The sequence below is a fragment of the Alligator sinensis genome, unplaced genomic scaffold (assembly GCF_000455745.1).
Source record: "Alligator sinensis unplaced genomic scaffold, ASM45574v1 scaffold94_1, whole genome shotgun sequence".
NCBI lineage: Eukaryota > Metazoa > Chordata > Crocodylia > Alligatoridae > Alligator > Alligator sinensis.
This window is the reverse complement of record NW_005842073.1, coordinates 181,486-200,610: the sequence shown is the minus strand read 5'-3', so window position 1 is coordinate 200,610 and position 19,125 is coordinate 181,486. Positions and strand designations below refer to the sequence as shown.

General features: G+C 43.1%; 1 protein-coding gene across 29 annotated transcripts in view; it reads left to right on the top strand.

Annotated features, from left to right (window-relative positions):
* The window catches only part of LDB3 (LIM domain binding 3), a 217,764-nt gene that overhangs the window by 184,872 nt on the left and 13,767 nt on the right, over positions 1-19,125 (top strand). For 27 of the 29 annotated variants that reach the window (XM_014519974.2, XM_025204235.1, XM_025204229.1 and 24 more), the window contains 3 exons: positions 1,636-1,775; positions 13,948-14,278; positions 15,517-15,697. In XM_014519974.2, coding sequence (XP_014375460.1) covers positions 1,636-1,775; positions 13,948-14,278; positions 15,517-15,697 — 652 coding nt within the window. Of the gene's footprint in view, positions 1-1,635; positions 1,776-13,947; positions 14,279-15,516; positions 15,698-19,125 lie in introns of those variants that run through there. The other 2 variants (XR_003094036.1, XR_003094038.1) reach the window with 2 other exon arrangements.

The window sequence follows — 19,125 nt, the reverse complement described above, 5'->3', positions numbered from 1 at the left end:
ATATTAAACTTACACAGAAAACTTGTACATCATTACCAAACAAGCAGCTGTTTTTCAACAGTTTTCTTCTCCATCCATGACCTTTTTCCATTGGTGGACAAGGGCATGTACCTTGACATTGTAAAACCCTTGTTCTTGTTTTACAGCCACTATCACACAGCTTCCATCACCTTGCTTCCCCTGCAGAAAAGTTATCCTGTAGTCCATTCTTCATTCTCTGGGCTGTACAGAGGATAGGATCACATGGTACCTCTGTAAGATTGCCTTATGATACATAGGCTGATGCGTGGGCAAACATTGTCATGCAAAAACAGTACCTCAGATATGTTTCTTTGCTTGCAATGTTTCGGTTTCTTTAGGGTCTTAACATAGACCTCTGAGTTTACTGTAGTTCCCATACACAAGAAATCAACAGGAACACTCTCCATATCTATGGCTTGCTTGGCTTACTTAGGAGATAAAAATTAGAAGGCTTTACTTTCTGACAAACACTTGTATAAAGATTTATAGAATCAGATCTATACTGATTCAGCAAGCACTGGAGTTACTTACAGAGATAATAGTGCAATATAGCAGTGCTTGATTAAAAAGATCATAACACAAAGGCTTTTTGCTCATAGTCATTGCCTCACAATAATTATGGTTAAATAAGCAGTTTTTCTCACAGTAAAAATTACTATTATTTATGAGTGAAATAATTAGGTCAGGATCTTTGAATGCTCCATGAAGCAAGGTGATGATAAGTCTACTAAATGGAGGCTGCAAATTCTTCTTCTGTTTATTGTAATTAAACTAAGGGTCATCGCATGAGCCATAAGAAAGGGGAGACAAAGAATACATTCAGGACTGACTTTCCTCCTTGCAGTCCTGAACTGCAGCCATTTGGAGCTCTGGACAGAGTTGTACATTCCCAGGCATAGAAGAGCCATCTTAACTGTAAATTACATGCAGTGTTTGTGCTTCAGTTAATACATTATGATCTCCATCTACACCTGGAAAGGGGCCTGCTTCAGAAATAAGACCTATTTCTTTCCCTGTTTCTAAAGGCCAGTCTCTAATTCCTTTGAAAGATTTTAATCTCTTCCAGAAATGGATGACAGTTTCTCAGAAACACCAGTATAAATCCCTGACAGAAATTCCACATATTTTGTTCCTGATTTTGATCCCATTTAAGTCAACAGCAATTTCCCCTTGATTTCAGTGAGCACAGTATAAGTAAATAGACTAAGCAGCTTATTTTCAAATGTTTGGCCCTACTAGATGGGCTCTTCCTTCAGGGGGGTCACACTCAGCTTGTGTAACACACGTAACTAGAGTTCAGTTGGATTGCACAGCGGTTAGTTTTCCATACCACTGGTCCACCTTTATAGTGTTTTAAACACATAGCAACATCTGGTTAACAAACTTCTTCCTCCATATTGAAGTTATATGTTTAAAATTAAACAGTACTGGAAGCTGCACTTGGTGTATGGAGTGGCACCAGTGGCTTCAAAGGCTAATGAATCTCACAGTCTTATTTCTGTGGCTTCAAGGGACACATCACATGGGGTATTATGAAAACTGCCAAACCTCTTGAATTCATAATCACATCTGTTACTACCTGTAAAGTTGCTCACAGCTTCATTTTGCTTTTAGAAGTCCGAGCCAGTCCTATATGCCAGCACCAGCTTCCCATGGTCCAGCTCCTAGCACAAGCTACAGCGAAAGTCCAGTTTCTGCTCCAAAACCAAGAGTTGTCACTACTGCCAGCATAAAGCCTTCTGTCTACCATTCAGGTAATGTGAGCTGCAAATAGCTGAAAATGTTCTGACCAATGCAGAACAGTTTTTTTGCCTAAAATGTTTACTTTGCTGGAAGATGCAAGATTTATTTAATTGCATAGGGTCAAATCCTTCAAGCCATGTTGGGGATGGATAACATTGTTTTACCTGATATCAAGCCTTCTCTAATACTGTGGGTTCATCATGATGCTGGATCTGTATTCTGTTTGTTGTGCATCCCCAAATAAATTAAATAATAAGGAAATATTCATATTCCGTCCACTAGCTCAAGCTTAATTCTGATAACAAATAACTATTCTCCTGTTGGGGAAAAAATACCTTTCCAGGTTGATTTATATCTTGCAAGCCAACTAAATAAACAATGTCTGCCAATTCTATCTATAATTCCCAAGAGTTCAGTGCAAGTAGAGAAGAGATTTTGCAGTGGAACAGTGGCAAAAAGCTCATATTGGGGGAGCAAGTATTCTGCAGGTAGAGATGTAACAAAACCCAGCCAAATTCTTTGAGAAATTCTAAGTTAAGTAGGCAAAATACCAGTATTTTCTCATATGCAACAAACCCCTAATAAAATATGCATCTTGGTTTTGAAATGCTGAAAAAAAGTCTTTCCTTGTGAGCTTCTGGCGGTGAGGGGTGGAAGGGCATCCACAGCCAGCAGGTGGGGGGAGCCCTAAGTGCAGCATGCAGTTTTACTTTTGCTTTCTTCTGGCATAGGCTTAAGCAGCAGAAGCTGCTGTTTCTACTTTTTCTTCCTTACAATGCACCCCTTCATTTCAAGCAGCTAATTTTGGAAAATGGGTACTTGTATCTGAGAAGATACATTATTCCATCATTGGTCTCATCACCACTAACAATAAAGCCCTTAACTTCTGCCAGTTTTTTTTTTGATTACATGTGCCAGTCAATAGTCTATCACCAAGGCTAGGGACAGACATTACACATAAACCAGTTTAAGTGATCAGAAACTGGTTTAAACCTGTGACAAAACAGAAGTCCAGTGCACATAAACCAGTTTGAAAATGGCTGAAACTGGTTTGAGATAAACCTGGTGGATTGTAGTATGAGACTTAACTGATTTGGGTCAAACCAGTTTATGCAATATCTGTCCCAGACCCATCGCTGATTTAAGATAAACCAGACTCCCCCAGCATCCCGGCATGCTCTCTGGAATGGGCAGGGCTTTTTGCTCCACAGCAGGGCTGGCCCCTCCCCTCTGCTCCCTGGTTGCAGCTCCAGCAGTCTCTACAGGCATCTTCCTGGCTTCTGCTCCCCGCCCCCCAAATTTCCCTCCCCACTTTCTGCTAAGCAGGCATTCCCCCATCCTTCACAGACACCTCTCAGCATTAGCTAGCAGGCCACATGCTGGCTACCTTGGAGCTGTGGCACACAGGACAAAGGTAGAATCAACCGATAGCTGGTAATGTCCCTCAGTTGTTTTCTTCATGAGTTGACAAACACTGAGTTAGGGGTGATAAACATTCCCTGCTGGGCTGCTCAGGAGTGGGGGAAACCCTCCCTAATCACAGTGTCTTGCTGGGGCCTGGCCACGCCTCCCCCTGACCTTCTTGTCTGAGCTACTGCCGGCATGTGCCTGAATTTCTGGAATGAAAAGGGAATGTCTATCCACCTCCAAATTGGTTCAATCTTTGCAAAATAGACTAATCAATTCAGGCTCAGGCTTTTTGAATGTCTCTCCCGCCCAAGGAAAAGGAATAACTCTCACTGATGTTATTCATAGTTACTCCTGATATGCAGTAGGATGTCAGGGACCCATGCCCAGGCATTTGTTGAAAGAAAGAAATGCTATACTGGTACTGCCATGATGCAGATAACATCACAAATAAAAGGAATTGAAAACACCTCTGAGAAAACTGAAGACAGACTGCACACATAGTTGGACAAACCTAAACCTCTAGACCCCCTTAAAAGGACAGCTTCCATTGAAATAAATGATTCAGAAACAGTTTCTTGCAGAATTAGACCCTAAATGAGATGTACAATCAGGACGTGCAATGCATTACACTGAGCACTTCATTTGTAATTCTTTAAATTGTTGTCCTTGTGCATCACTGCCCCTCACTCAGACTTGAATGTACACTGAAAATTGAGCCTTGAGTGTCTACAGACACAATGCACTCATTTTCAGTGTTCTTATTGTGTGTCTGCATATGGGAAAATGTTGTTCAATGAATGCTTCAGAGATATATTGTCCTCCAGAGAGCAGGAGAAATTCTGAACAAAGTGTAATGTGATATATTAGAAAGAAAGAAGAGGGAAATGCAAATAGTGTTAATCCTGGCAGTGAGGAACAGTAAATCCTATTGCTAAGGAGGTTGAGAGTGATCATAAGATGATATTTTAACATTTTAATTAACCCCAAAGAGGTTTCATGTGTAGGAGAGAATATTTTAACATATTCATTAGAAAAGAATGGAAAAAGTTTTGACCAACAAGTTTTTGTTAAATTACAAAGTGTTGCTGCTATTTTTTGCAGTAAACTTACACTAAAATCAAGTCTCACATCCAATGTGTTATTACGAATTGACCACTTAAGGGGTGAAAGAAATAGTATATCCTGCTATTTATAAAAGTGAAGGATTTAAAACCAGCTACCATATAGAACAGTTAGGCATTGTGAAAACTTTCTCAAACTGCTTTGCCAATACCTGACTTGCAACATGTACTGTCTGATAGAGTGGGATATACATTTAAATATAAATAATATGGACAGTTATTCCCTATGGGCCACATTTGAGATCACTAAATCCATGTTTCCCTTGTTGTCCAAATGTAATCTGAGCTTTGTTCTCTAAAGATTTTTTATCCACTGAGCCATAGACTGATGCTTTCAAATTAGTGAACTGGTTCTTACACTATCCTTGAGAGCCTGCTACACACAAAGGGTGACACACTGCATTTACTGCATACAAGGCACATCTACATGTTCATTAATGTGCCAGAGTTACAGCGCATTCAGTTTAGTACTTGGTTAACCAAGTACTAAATCTATGCACAGTAACTTGTGCTATTGTACAGTAGTGCTGGCACATAGCTATTTAGTGACGCTTACTGTGCAGTACCCTAATACTACTGTACAGTAGCATATTAGCACAGGTTTTGTCCAGCATGCTACTGCACAGTGTTACTAGGCTACTGTGCAGTTAGCATCTCATGTAGATGCGGCCACAGAGACATTGGGAAAGGGTTAACGCTATGCCAATCCCTTTATTCCAATGGGACTTCATTGCTAAATACCTTATAATATGAGTCTAAAATATTTTAAGGTATCAGCTATTCCCTTCAGATCAAAATATCCTTCAATGTTATACATTACAATATATGCAATCTCTTTCTAGAAAGCAGAACCCATAACTAAGAAGTTTTCTTGAAACCTGTCATCTGGTTTTCAGCATTTTAACATAGGACTTTATCTTCACTTGTTTAAATCGGAACGGACTCCTGTGGAACTAAACTGTTTTATACCAGCTAAAGAGCAGGCTTGTGTAGGCCATTGCTAATAAAAAGCTACACTTCAAACCCTGGTAATCGCACATGGAATCTTTTGCTGTTAGGAAATTGCTTTGCTTGGCTTCTCTGGTTCTTTACATGCTTCCTAGTGTTGATCAGAAATATTAATTTTTAAATATGAATGCTCTTGCTTTGTTCTGGCTACAACAAGGCTCCAGTGAGATAAAACCTTAAAAGACTAAACCTTAAAAGAAACCAAGATCGTTGTTCTTGATTCAGGCCACTAGATGGCAGGAAATGCCTAGTTCTTCCTCCTCTGTAGTTTTGCAGAGCAGGACAGTGCCTGTATATGTTTACAGAAATTCACAGGCCACTGTTTCATTTCACAAAGCAGTCAGATAATTGAAAGCAGGAAATCATTCCTTTTAATGCCTTAAGTTTGATGACTCTACTCATTTGTGTAAAATTTGTAACATGTAAACCTTTGCAGGACTGAGGTCAAAGATTGTAAGCACTTTTCTTATTGTAAGCTCTCCAAACAGGAACTACATAATTTTTGTGTAAATTTTTAAGAATGGTGCCAAATAAGCTCTTTCAGGCACGCATTTCCATTAATTATATGTTTTTAAAATGCCTAGAAAAACAGAGCCTTGACTTAAGTGAGACATCTAAACTAACACAGTATAAATGGTTATAATCTAATCCCACATCATGTTTGCTACCAGAAAACTGTTACTGCAACAGTTATAACAATGATGTGTTACATCTAGAAACACTTTAGGGATGGTAAATTGCTTTTGTTAGTTTCTATCCATGGGTATTTTAAATTCATAACATGCAAGAGGGCTATCTAGACCAGTGCATTGGACCACTGCAGGATGTGTAAAGTTCTGAGTAGCTGGACACATTGGGCATTTATGCATGTGCTGTAGGGTGGAGGGGGGGGGTGTGCTTTAATTAGAGCAGCTCTCTGATAGCTGCTCTAATTAAAGTACCCACAGTGTCATGTGTATTCAGCATCCTGCACTTCAAAATGGTGGTGGGAAATTTTAACTAAAGCTGATTCAATGAGCTTTATGTAAAGTGCCCCCATCACCATTTTGAAACACAGGAGTGCTGAATAAATGTGACATGGAGGCTGTTGGAGCATGCTAATTAGCACACTCCATCAGGCTCACAGCAGACTGAACTAATCTGCTCTGATACATGCTAGTTAGTACATGGAGCAAAAGTCCATCACGTGTATAGGTGCCCATTTACACTAGTGTAATTTACATTGATTGTGTGCTCAGATGTAAATTACATTGGGATCTGGACAGTTCCAGAAGTAGCTGGGGTAGTTGGGGATAGCCTGTTAGCCTTTAGCAAATAGTTATCCTGGGATAGACTGCAGACATATGATACCTGCAGCAGTGTATTTTTACTCCTGGGATTTCCCAGGGCAACTCTATACCAGATTCAAGTAAGTTACACCTGTAAGGGCCATGCATTGTGTTTCTGCTCCTTTTATTTACTGATGTGAAAACTGATCATACTGTTGTAAATATATTCAACACCGGCCGTGCGAAGCTTCGGTCCCTGATTCAATTCGGCGGAGATTCGGCCCAATTCAGTAGCTGAATCTCCAAATCCAAATAAAATCAGAGGACCCTTTAATCTCTCCGAATCGATTCAGAACCCTCTGAATCGATTTGGAGAGATTAGGAAAGATTCGGAGAGTCGGACATAGACACAGCTTTAAATGTTTTTTCTACGTACCTCTAGATAGTAGGCGGCACATGAACACTGCGATGCTGGGGCAGATAGAGTGTTCCACAGAAGCTTGGGGGGGTCCCCAGCACACTCCCTAGTGGACCCAGAAGTGGACCAGAAGCACTTCTAGTCTACTTCTGGGTCCACTGGGGAGCATGCTGGGGGACCCCTCCACACCCCCCGCTCAGTGACTGGTTCCTCCTGGGTCTGGGGGGGCACCTTGGGTCCACCTGCAACCCATCACTGAGCCAGCAGACCCAGAAGTGGACTGGAAGTATTTCCAGTCCACTTCTGGGTTCACCGCCAAGCATTTGGGGGGGGTCCCCGCACTCCTGTAGGATGTTCCATCCACCCCAGCATTGCAGCCATCATGAGCCACGCCTGGTACCTTGAGATTATGTAAAAAAAACTTTTAAAGTTTTGTCTATATCCAAATCACTGATTCTCTGAATCAGCATCAAATCTTCAGATTTGGATTCTGCCAAATCAAATCAGGGACAGTGATCTGAATCAACTAATTGAATCACTGTCCCTGATTCAGGCCGAATCTGAATTGAATAGGGCCCACTTTGCACACCCCTAGCTCTCATCTGGTCTTCTTGTCTCACTCAGAGCTGCAGTGTCAATGTTGTATCTCACAAGTTTCTTGGAGATGATGGCAGTTCTTTCTGGTTGTGCATTGTCTTCGTTATCCATCAAGGTTCCAATGTTGCAAAAACCATTGTTATCTTATGATGGTTTTGACCTTAGAAAGAGTGATCCCATTGGATGCAGTTATCCAGTCAGGAGCATATAAGATAATCTAGGTTTAGGGCACCTTTTCTACCCCTTCCCCCATGTGAGATGAGCAGAGAGGTTCCTGAATAGGACTGGTCAGTCACAGTAGCAGCTGCCAAATTGCACCCTTGTCTCAACTGAGGTACACGACGAACATCAGGCTACCACCACCTGCATGCAGACTCGTGGTTGAAGACTTCTGGATTCACTAGTCCTATTTCTGTCACCACTGCTCCATTGCCACAGAGCTTAAGGAGGTTGTTACAGGAGAGTCTGTTATTTCCTGTGGTAGAAGCTTGCACATGAATTTGTTTAATGTGAGGAAGCTGGTGCATGGAAACAGCAACCACCCAATCTTGATTACAGGAGAACCCAAGACAACAGGAGACCTCCATCTTGCTGCAGCTTTCTTCTGTCTTTACAGTCATTGAGATCCTGACATCATCTTCTGCCTGATCTACTGCTGAGGACTTGGGGCTGGACTGGGTTTTTCTTGAACCTCCCCTTAGGCCTGTTTGCTATGGGTGACCCAGTCATGATTGTGAAACTCTGTATGACATAGCTCTGAGGATCATTGGGAGGGACCTACCAAAATCACAATTTCACTGAAATCACAAAATCTGGCATTGCCTGCAAAAGTCGGCAACATCCGTGAACTCCACAAAATTCACACAAAAAAAAGAAAAGAAAACTTACTGAAAATAAGATGCTGGCTCCCCAGAGGGACCCAGTAATTCTCACAGTGCTGCAGCCCAGCTGCACAGCCTCCCAGGGGGAAGAGGGGGCTGCCTGCATGAAGGACAGCCCAACATGCCTGCTGCCCCTGACCCTGCCCCTTGCTAATGATTAACTGATTGGTCCTGGCCCTGTCCACCAATTGGTGGTGAAGGGTGGGACTGCATAATGGACAGCCCTCACAACCAATCAGTGATGAGAGGCAGGGCTGTTTGATGGACAGCCCTTGCAGCCAGTCAGTGGCAAGGGACAGGTTCACTGGGGTCACTCAGCCAAGCACCTGCAATCAGCTCATGAATATAATAGCCAGTCCCATGACCTCCCCGTGAAATCGGCTGGCTGCCTCCATGAGTTAGGTAGGCCCGTAATCATTGGGACATGATTATGGTGGTGGCCTCTCCATCACTACAAGGTCTCAGTCCATGGAGAGAATATGTTGTCTGATTCTGTTTGGATGAGAGCTGCTAAAATATGTCAATTCTAATACATGTTAAGAGAATGAGGACAAAAAAGTGTATGTGCCTTCATGTTTTCAGTGAGTTTGGATGGTAACATATTAATATCATAGGAAGCCTAGAAAGATATTTATTTTGATAACTATGGTAAAAGACAACCTAAGAATGATAACTTATACATGCAGGGGCTGCATTTGCTCTTTTGACTGAGGAAGGTTTAATTTTGACTATGTCCTTTGACTTTGTTTTTGTTCTTATGAAGAAAATATGAGAAACTAGATCATTTTATGAAGTCTTCTGTGGGATACATTGATGTGTCCTATTTTTCATGAATGAGTGATAGCTCTTGAAAACAACAAAATCCACAAAAACAAGTAGCTAGAAATCATCTAATTTAATTACAGAGCCCCATATGTGGGAGCTTCTTGAATTCATCAATTAGAGATGAAATATTGCCTTCTAATTTTCACTGGCTTAATATCATAATACAGAAATAGAAACAGCCCCAGGGTTTAGAGAAACTGGATATAAACTCTTTTGTGAGATGTTTAAACACTGTTTACCAATTCAGGGTGAAAAAAGAAGCCTGGAGCGCTAAAGTGGGATTATGAAGCAGTGAAAATGTTAATGCCTTCTAGAGAAAATACATTAGCCATTGAGCTCAGCAAAAAGTAGAATAACAGAAATCTAGAGGTACACCAATACATCAGTCCCGTATTGGATCAGCACCAATATAGGGAAAATTGACAGTCGGATTGTTTTTCCTGATGTGGCTGATAATGTGGCCAATAAATGCCCCGTGCATGTGCATAGCCACAGCATGCATGGGTCCAGGAGCACAGCCTGGCAAATTGGAGACCAGTGTTGGGATGGTAAGTCTGGTGTGGGGGAAGGGGTGGAGGGAGGGAAGAGGCATGGAGGGGGAAGATGGAGGCCCCTGTGGTGAGGGAGGGAGTGGGGCTGGGACAGGTGCTGCTCAGCCAGGGCGGGGCAGGGCACGGGATGGAGCTGCAAGCGGCTCGTACGGGAGGACGGCGGGGGGTGCAGCTCCCGCCGGTGCATGCGCCCCAGGAGGCATGGGGGCATGTGCCCCTGGATCTGTACATGGGGTGGGGTGCCACTTCAGGCTGGGGCTGTGCTGGACTCTTCCCAGCAGGGGTGTTAGGTCAGGCTGCGCTCAGGGTGGGTGGTAATGGCACTAGGAGAGGGATACAGGTGGGTTATGGCGAATTTTGGGGTGGCTGCAGCCTCCTGTAGCCCCCTCCCAGTGCTGCTATGGCCTGGCCCAGCCCCAGGCCTAGCCCCCAGCAGCAGCCTGCCTTCACCCTGCATGAAGATCCAGGGGCACACCCCCACCCCCCCATTCCCACCTGGGGTGTGTGCAGGGCGGGAGCCGCCCTGCAAACAAGCCACTCATGGCCCCACCCCACTCTCTCCCTCACTGTGGGGGCCTCAATCTGCCCTCCCTCCACCCCTTCCCCCACACCAGACTTAGGAGCCCGATACTGGTTTCCAAGCTGCCTGACTACATGTCCGATTGGTGTCAACCAATATGGCTCCTTAAAAATCAGCCATCAGTAATGGCCAAAAAAATCTCTATCGGTGCACCCCTACAGAAATCATTTGGGTGATCTCAGCAGATTCGTATACATGCAGCTCAAATACCCACTTATCAGTGTGTGTTTGTAATGTACTTCTCATGTAGCAGGCTGTGGACTGTGGGAGGAGTATTAAACAGCATCTAATATTCTCCCTGGCCAAATTGTCTTTAGAGGTCCTGCAAGCACTGGAATGCCTGTACTCTTGCACCTCTAGCAACCAGACATTTTCTGTAAAAAGGCAGGAGCCACTAGTATTACAAATCATCAAGTCAAAGTTTTGGGTATATATGGCAGAATAAAGGGCAGGTACTTCTGTTCACTCATGTTTTGTGCTGCCATCAAAATGTTTATGGAGGCACAAAAGCAATATCTGTTCGCAACCTTAGGGTGCTTATACACGTGACGGTTGCATTCTACACCCCCTAAGTTGAAACAGTGGGTTTTTAATTGAAGCGCACCATTTCTATTTTTACATCACATTATGGTGAGGGACCTGATCCTTTCTTTTCTTTTTTTTTTGTAGGAGTCTGCCCACAGTTGGGGGGTGAGCTACTGGTGGGTCGAGCAGCCCCTGAGCTGTGGGGGGCCCTGATCCTTCGCTTCATGGCAGTGGTGCCCCCTGAGGCTGCCTGGGTGGGCTGCCAGTGGGCTTGGTGATGCCACAGCCAGCTTGGGGGTGGGGAAGAGTTGGATCAAGCTGGGTGCTGCCTCTGAGCTGGGGCAGCACCCGGCCCACTAGCTGCCTACCCGCATGGCCCTGGGGAGTGCCACTACCACAGAGGGAAGGAGCAGGGCCCCCTCCAGCTCAGAGGCCACTCAGCCCGCTGGCACCTCACCCCCTGTCTGTGGGAGAGGTGGGCAGGCTCTGCCAGAAAAAAAAAGGGGAGATCTGGCCCCTCGCCACTTCTGCCTTTAGCAGACACCTGCTGAAAGCAGAAATGGTGGGGGGCCCAATCCTTTTCTTCTGTGGAACCTGCCTGCTTCTCCCGCAGCCCAGGGGGTGAGCTGACAGCTGCAATGCATCATTACAAACTGAACTACATCTGGATGTACTTTAGTGTGCAATGATGCAAAGTCATTTAAAACTCCCAGAACTCTTGAACATGTACAGGGTGATGCCATTAAGCCACACAGTGACATTTTTATCATGAGTACATGTTAATGGAATCACATGTACAAGCACCCTTATAGTCCCAAACTTCTTTCTGGCTTAATTAAGATACCTTTTCACTTGCCCTCCACTATCCTGGGAATCATCTTCATTGTTCTCAACACCTTGAACCCACTGTTCCCTTCCAACACCAGCTGATGGACATTGTGGCCCAAAATATGGAGCACAGAAATGGGACTCCAGATACCTAAATTCTGAAGTCAGGAAGACACCTAAACTTCATACATCTTGAGATAGGGAAGGAGGATGCTCCATGGATTGTAGGAGTTGTGAAGGGTTGTAAAAAGTGGGGAGGCCAGCTGAGACTGAACAAGGATGTGCAGAAAGGACCAGCACAGAAGGGATTAGGCTTAGGGAAAACAGGAGCAAAATATTCTGGAATAGAATTCAGAATTCCTGAGTATCAGCATTCCTCTACTGTCAGCAAATATTTCTAAAACCCACCGGTAAATTTTTCTTTGTAGTGGCTGGCTCACATACTGAAGGTCAATTTACAGAGACTTGCTTATCCTCTTAGCTGAAGTTGGGTTCTGTACTATACCTCAAAAGATTCTAACCATGAGGGAAGCAATATGGTTCTATATGAGGGAAATTCTTTGATATAATAGTGATATAATCGCTAGATAAACACAGGAATATGGTTAAATGTATGAGAATAAGTATTTGTAAGGCCTTGATGTTCTTTTCATAAAGAAGGACAGTGTGTGCAGCACCCAAGTATCTGTCTATGCACTGAGTTCTGAGAGGGCACACACCCCCTGTTGCACAATTTCTTTGGTGGGAAAATTTACAAAAAAGAAAGATCTCACCAGTATGTGACCCTAGCACAAACAGAGCACCAGGAGCTTCTGGCACTTTTATGGGTGTTTTGTTCAACCCAGACTTCTCTTTTCCTCCTTACCCCTTGCCAGAGTCCTACTAACTGTATTTACCCGCATTCCTCAGCCCTGTATCCCTGGTCCATTAAGATTCTCTAGCAGTCTAGGCAAAATCAGGAGGGTCTCTCTCTGTCTCAACTCTCCGTGGCTCCAGAATTGTGTCATCACCCCAAATCCTTATTTTTGAGCTTTGTCAGTAGAGAAAGTTCCCTAAAAAGAAGGACTCATAGCTGATCCTCAGTGGCTCAATGAATACCTCCCTTGCCTTTCCTTCCCTGTCTCTTTTATATATTTGCCTGAATCTTGTCTAAACAAGACACTTATTTTACTGAGAAGGACGGGTGCCTACAGTTAGAGGTCATTACTAGCAGGGCAGCACCGTGAAGGACAAGAGTAAAGAGCACATGAATGGATGGATGCAACCCCCTTCCTGATTATCCTGTTCTCTTTTTCACTATATAGATCAACAGATTTTTGCTTCCTTTTTTCATTTGCAAAAATAAATAAATAAAGACTGCTTTTGCTACATCATGACTGGTATATGTGGCAGTTTCTTAGGTTAAATCCTCAGTCTTACTGAGCACTGGCTCTGCAGTTTTTAAAGGAGAGGAGATAATAGAAGAACTTTTCCATGAGTACAGACTCTAGAGTCTGGTTATTTTTTGTAGTATAGGACTTCATTCATGATCAGGATCGTTTTGTGCTAGGCACTATACAAACATGGAGTAAGAACCAGTCTAAATAAAAAAATATAGATAAAGGGTAGGAGAAAGGAAGTATGTCTTGGTTAATAAATGGGAGTCGAGGCACAAAATGACTGACTTTTTCAAAGTTACGCCCAAAGTCTATGGCAGAACCAGGGCAAAGTCTGATACTAGTACTTAAACAGAGCTTCCTGTTAAAATCACTGCAAGTTTTGCCTCAGAGCTAATGACTTGATCTAGCCGTTTGGATCTAGTTTGCCATTGTATGTTTAACCTAGATTAGTACAGGTGAAATGCTAGTCCTTAGTAATCACAACAATTTATATATATGGTCTCCTGCTAAATAAAATTTAACACAGCGTTGTTCTTTTAAGTCATTTTTATAAACACCATGAAAACACAGAAATAATTGCTTCTACAATCTATTTGGATATGAAGCCAGGGATCGCATGCTGATATCCTGGGACTCCCTCCAACACTGATCTGTGATAATGGGAGAGGCTATAATTAAGCCATGTGAGGCTTCTGTTTGTTTGTAGCATGAAGATTATTTTTGTGCATGTTTGTATTCTAAAAAAAAAAAATGTTGAATTAACCCATGGTTTTCTTTGGATGTTTAAAACAGCCCCTGCCCCGGCACCAGCCCCAGCGCCGACCCTAGCACCAGCACATTCTTACATGCCAGGCCAAGCAGAGCCAGCAAGCCGCCCTCCCTGGGTTACAGATGACTCCTTTTCCCAGAAATTTGCACCTGGGAAAACCACCACCAGTGTCACCAAACATATCCTGCCTCGGGGTGCTCCAGCACCATCTCCTGCCTCGACTTCAGCCTACCCAACTTCGATTTCAGCCTCTTCCCAGGCTCCTGCTGTAGCCCGGGGAACTATTCAAAGGGCTGAGCGTTTTCCAGCCAGCAGCCGAACGCCTCTCTGTGGACACTGTAACAGCATCATTCGGTAAGTTTATGAGCCTCTGGTTGTGGGGTGGGGTGGGGTATGCAGGAGGAAAAGGAGGATTTTTGCTATTGTGTATTTCACTTTTTATCACAGCTAAGTTGTGCATGGTAATCATTTCAAGGATGCTATGGTATCTTTTCTAACGTAATCTTTTCTTTCTTTTTTTGTTTCACCAAGTTTCTGGTCACCCAGGTACATCAGCAACTAAATTAGAAGGACACTGTACAGAGTTTAGGGAGTTGGGGAGGAAATATTTGTGGGGAGGTAGGAAAATGAGACATCATTTTGAAGTAGCAGCCAAATGTAATTGCTGTTTTTGTATCTGGAGAAAGATAATGCCTGCACTCAGTTAACAGCGATTCACTGCATTTTTCTCCCTTCCCATCCTTCAGTTCCTTGTGCTGGACTGATGCCTATTGTTACCCCCATTGAATGCTGCCTGACTTCAAGTAATCCAGGCTTAATGACAGTCTTCTCCATTAGACAGAACTAGTTTGGCACTGGAGAATTGCTGATTGTCACTCTTCTGTTCTCCCATCTAGGAAAACTTCAGTAATAAAACAGTATTCTAATTACTATATCTAATTGTATAATGAAGAGTAAATCACCAAAAAAAACTGAATTTGTCTTCAGCTTAATCAGTTTGCCATTCTGATGATCTGACATATATAAGGACATAGGGAATGCAGTTGTTTTTTAAAATGTACAAGAAAGCAGAATTTTTTTAAAGCTGCTATAAACTATGGATGTGCATATTAACTGTTAGCAAGTTTGGTCATGCTCTCAAATGTCAGCTTTGTACTCCATATTACAAAGTTAGCATGAGAGCTTCCTATTTGAACTCACCCTGTTGTTTTATATTGTGTGATATTTTTTAAGAATTATTTTAAGTGCCCTTCTCTGTGCAAGCAGTTTACAGTTTCTTCTGGTCACCTGTTGCTGGGCAGTCACCTGGTCACCACCCAGCAAAATCAACAAAGACCATTATTGGATAAAGAAAGAGTGCAAGTCTTTCCAGCAGTAATTTTGAACTCTTTTTTTAACTATGAAATATTATAGGTAATTGTCAATGTTTTTTCTTCAAAATTGTTGAGGAAGAGACCCCTTGCAGGTTGCAGGACCTTATTTTAAAAAGCACCCTCAATAGTATCATTCATCTTAGATACTGGTATTTCGTGGTGCAGCATCAGGATCATTAGATGCTTTTGTGATACAAATAAAGTAATAATATTTCACAGGGGTCCTTTCCTGGTAGCCATGGGTCGTTCCTGGCACCCAGAAGAGTTCAACTGTGCTTACTGCAAGACTTCATTGGCAGATGTGTGCTTTGTGGAGGAGCAGAACAGTGTCTATTGTGAGCGTTGTTATGAGCAGTTCTTTGCACCAACCTGTGCCAGATGCCATACCAAGATCATGGGGGTAAGTCTGAAGAACAGCACAACTTCTACTCTAAATCCTCACTCCACTGAAATTAGAAATAGAATCATTTTTATTATAGACGTCTAATTCAGTATTGATTTTTTTTCCAGCTTGTTTTAATAATAGTTTCCTAGTCTCAGAATTCTCCTAAAATAAGAAACATCTGGGATTAGAAAGATGGCTGAAATCTTGGATTTAACAGACTACGTTTATCTATTTATACAGATTTTAAAATCTAAGTGCATTCTAATTTTTTTCTACTCTTTCATGCCCTTCCTTTGATGTCATCATAAGATAGTCACTATGTTGCTTCTACAGCTCTTGCTAATGTTAGTAAAAAATGTGCACACATGAAAGTGTACAATCTCCTTCACACGGTTCTTCATCAAATGTTGTAATAAGTCAAAGTTCTATGGAGCAGGCCCATCCATCTCTCTGTGCACCTCACTTGCTCCAGAGATTAATTTAAGGGGCAGTAACTAAAATTAATGGAACTGAAAACAAGAAAGGAAAAAATAAAGCCCACTTTTTTTTCATATTTTACATACTTGTAATATTGTTCATGCCTACATATAAGAATGATTGGCAGTCTGTCCTCAGATAGCAGGTAATGTTACTAGAGTAGCAGAAGATTATTACAATCTTAGCAGTGGGTAAGAAAACCTGTTTCAAGCATAGATGCCCAAGATGTGACCAGTTCTCCAAAACTGACACATGAGGAATAAAGTGTTGGCTTTAACCAGTCGACCTCTACCCCTGACATCTCTGGGCCCTGGAAGACAGTGCTTTATTACCGGTTAGGAAGAACAGCATATACTTGGGTCATCAAATACTCAGCATCAAATATTCAGGTTTTAGCCCCAGTGAAGTCCTGTTTCTAGAGATTTAGGAGTAATGTTAAAGCAAAGTCACTTTAATATTCTCCAGTTAATGCCAGCACAAGTCAGTTCTCTTTTATGGATTTTCATTAGTGGACTAGCAAAGTTACCAGCTGCTTCTGTTTGCATTAATAAGATTGTCAATCTGTTTCTTGCTTTTTAGCTCTGTGAGGTTCATCCAAGCCTATTTGTCAGACAGAATTGTTTTGCAAACAGTAATACAAGTTAATGAATATTACTGGTGTTTCTGTAATGGGAGATATGGCAAATATAAATGAGGGACTGTGTAGTCTGTCAGTTGAAGCAATGGAATGAAAGCTTTCAATTAACTTTATTCCCTTGTGCCTCAGTCAACAAAGGTTAAAAATGTATAAGGAGCAAGAACCTCAGAATGAATCAGGAGCAGGAGAAAAAAGGAGATAAAACAGCTTAAAAAGTTACTCCCCCAACAGGCTAGTTTGTAACTGCTTTGGGCAACAGCCCCAGCCAGTTAAAATCCATGAAGTTAATAAAGCTAGGTTAATTTACACTAGCTGTGTTTCTGGCCCTTTGAATTCTAAACTAGCTTTCAGGGATATACTGTAGGGCTGTGCGAAATTTTGACGAGTGTTTCGTTTTAAAGCTGTTGCAACTAGTTTCAAGCCTGAAACAGTGAAATTGAAATGAAACAAAAGGCTTTGAAACAGCTTTGAAACTAAATGAGGGCACGCAAAATGTTTTGAAAGTTTCTAAATGTTTTGAGTTTCAAAGCCAGCTTGCTTGCAGCTAAACAGAAACTAAGGAGAGGGGGGGAAGGACAGCTCTGATATTGACATCTAGCTCCCGGATCAATTCCCCAGCTCTCCAATAATTTCCCCAGCTCTTCCCCGGGGGTGTGGGCCCTTGATCTGTGCACCAGGTTTTAGCGGGCTGCCACTGCAAGCTGGGGCCAGCTCAGCAGCTGCTGCTGAGCTATGCTGTACCTGCACAATGGTGTGACTGCCGTGAAGGTGCCAGGCGGGGCGGAGGGATCCCCACTGCCCCACACTGCTCCACACTTCATGGGGGGGCTCGGCCACAAGCCCTCAGACACCCCAATTGCCACTGCTGCAGCAAATGTGGGACTTTTTTTTAAAGCTCCCAAGTCTGCCTGGCGCAGCCCGTGCTGAGCACTGGGAAGTACCCAGTGCCGGTGCTGGCCCCAGATGGCAGTGGCAGCCTGCTGTCATCCCGCATGCAGATCCGGGGAGCCGCACCCCCTGCTGGGCTGTGCCACACTCCTCCTGGGGGGAATGGGCCCCCAGATCAGCATGCAGGATGACAGCAGGCTGCTGCTGCCAGCAAGTGATATTAGTTTTGCTTTGAACAGTTTGAGGTGCAGTTTCACAAAAACCCCTAAACCTCTCTCCTTGAAACATGTTGAGCTTCATGCCCTCAGAGGAGGCTACCATCCCTTCAATTTTCATTTGAATCAGGCAAGAAATGACAAAGTTATAGGCATTTTTGTGATTCCCCATTATAGCCTATGGGCAAAACATTGAAATGTGTTGAAACAGCATCAAAACAGCGAAACAGTTGCAATGAAACAAAACAATAATGCTTCAAAACAGCAAAATGAGATACTCCCTTTGAAATGATGAAATGGAAGTCGAAACAAAAGGGTGCTGTTTCTCACAGCCCTAATATACTGTATTGTCATGGGCACAAGTAAGAATAAAAAATTAGCAGTTTGTCCTGTTTCAGAGCTCAGGAGAACCTGGTAGAGAAAAGTTCCTTGCACAGAAAAGAAGTTTTAATAGGGACTGGAAACTGCATAAAGATCAGGATGAATATTACAGGTTCTGTCTGAGAGAAGAATGTTATGCAAGAAGGGTCTGTATGAGTGCTTGCTTGGGAGAAACAGGTGACCTTCGTTGGATTAGATAAAGCCAGTGGCGATGTGTAGGGGGTGCACGTGGGTGCACGTGAACCCCCTGGTGTGGCGGTGCACCTCCTACAAAAAGGCACCGCCGACACTGTTGGCAGCACCTGTGGGTGGTCGCTGCTCTCCACTGTCAGCAGTGCCTGCAGGAGTTCACCTCTTGCCACCCCGCCACCATCACCACTGGTGGCATCTGCAGGAGGTCCATGATCCCTGCTGGCCACCGTCGATGCTGCTGGTGGTGGCTGTGGGTGGCCACTGGGGGCATGAGTCGTTCCTGGATAAAGCATCCAAGTTGTGAGTACCTGGACTATATGTAAAGCAACCAGTCTATTGCTAACCCTCTGTCACTGAAGACTGACAGTTGTGCAGAATTAGGTCAACATTTGGGGGGGTTGTTAAAGACATGTCCACTACACCTCTTGCTTAAACCAGCAAATTCATTTTCACTTGTCAATTTAAGAGAGTCCAAGTGTCCAGAGGTTTAAAAATTAATACCAGGATTTTTTAAAGGAGCCTACGGAAGAATGCCAGTGAGAGTTTGGAGACAGGCTTCTCTGAAAATTCTAGTTTCCAGCACAACTGAAATGCTTCCACACCAGTATGCTTTTCTTGGTCTTATGTTTTTCTTCTATGTTAAAAGAAAAGCT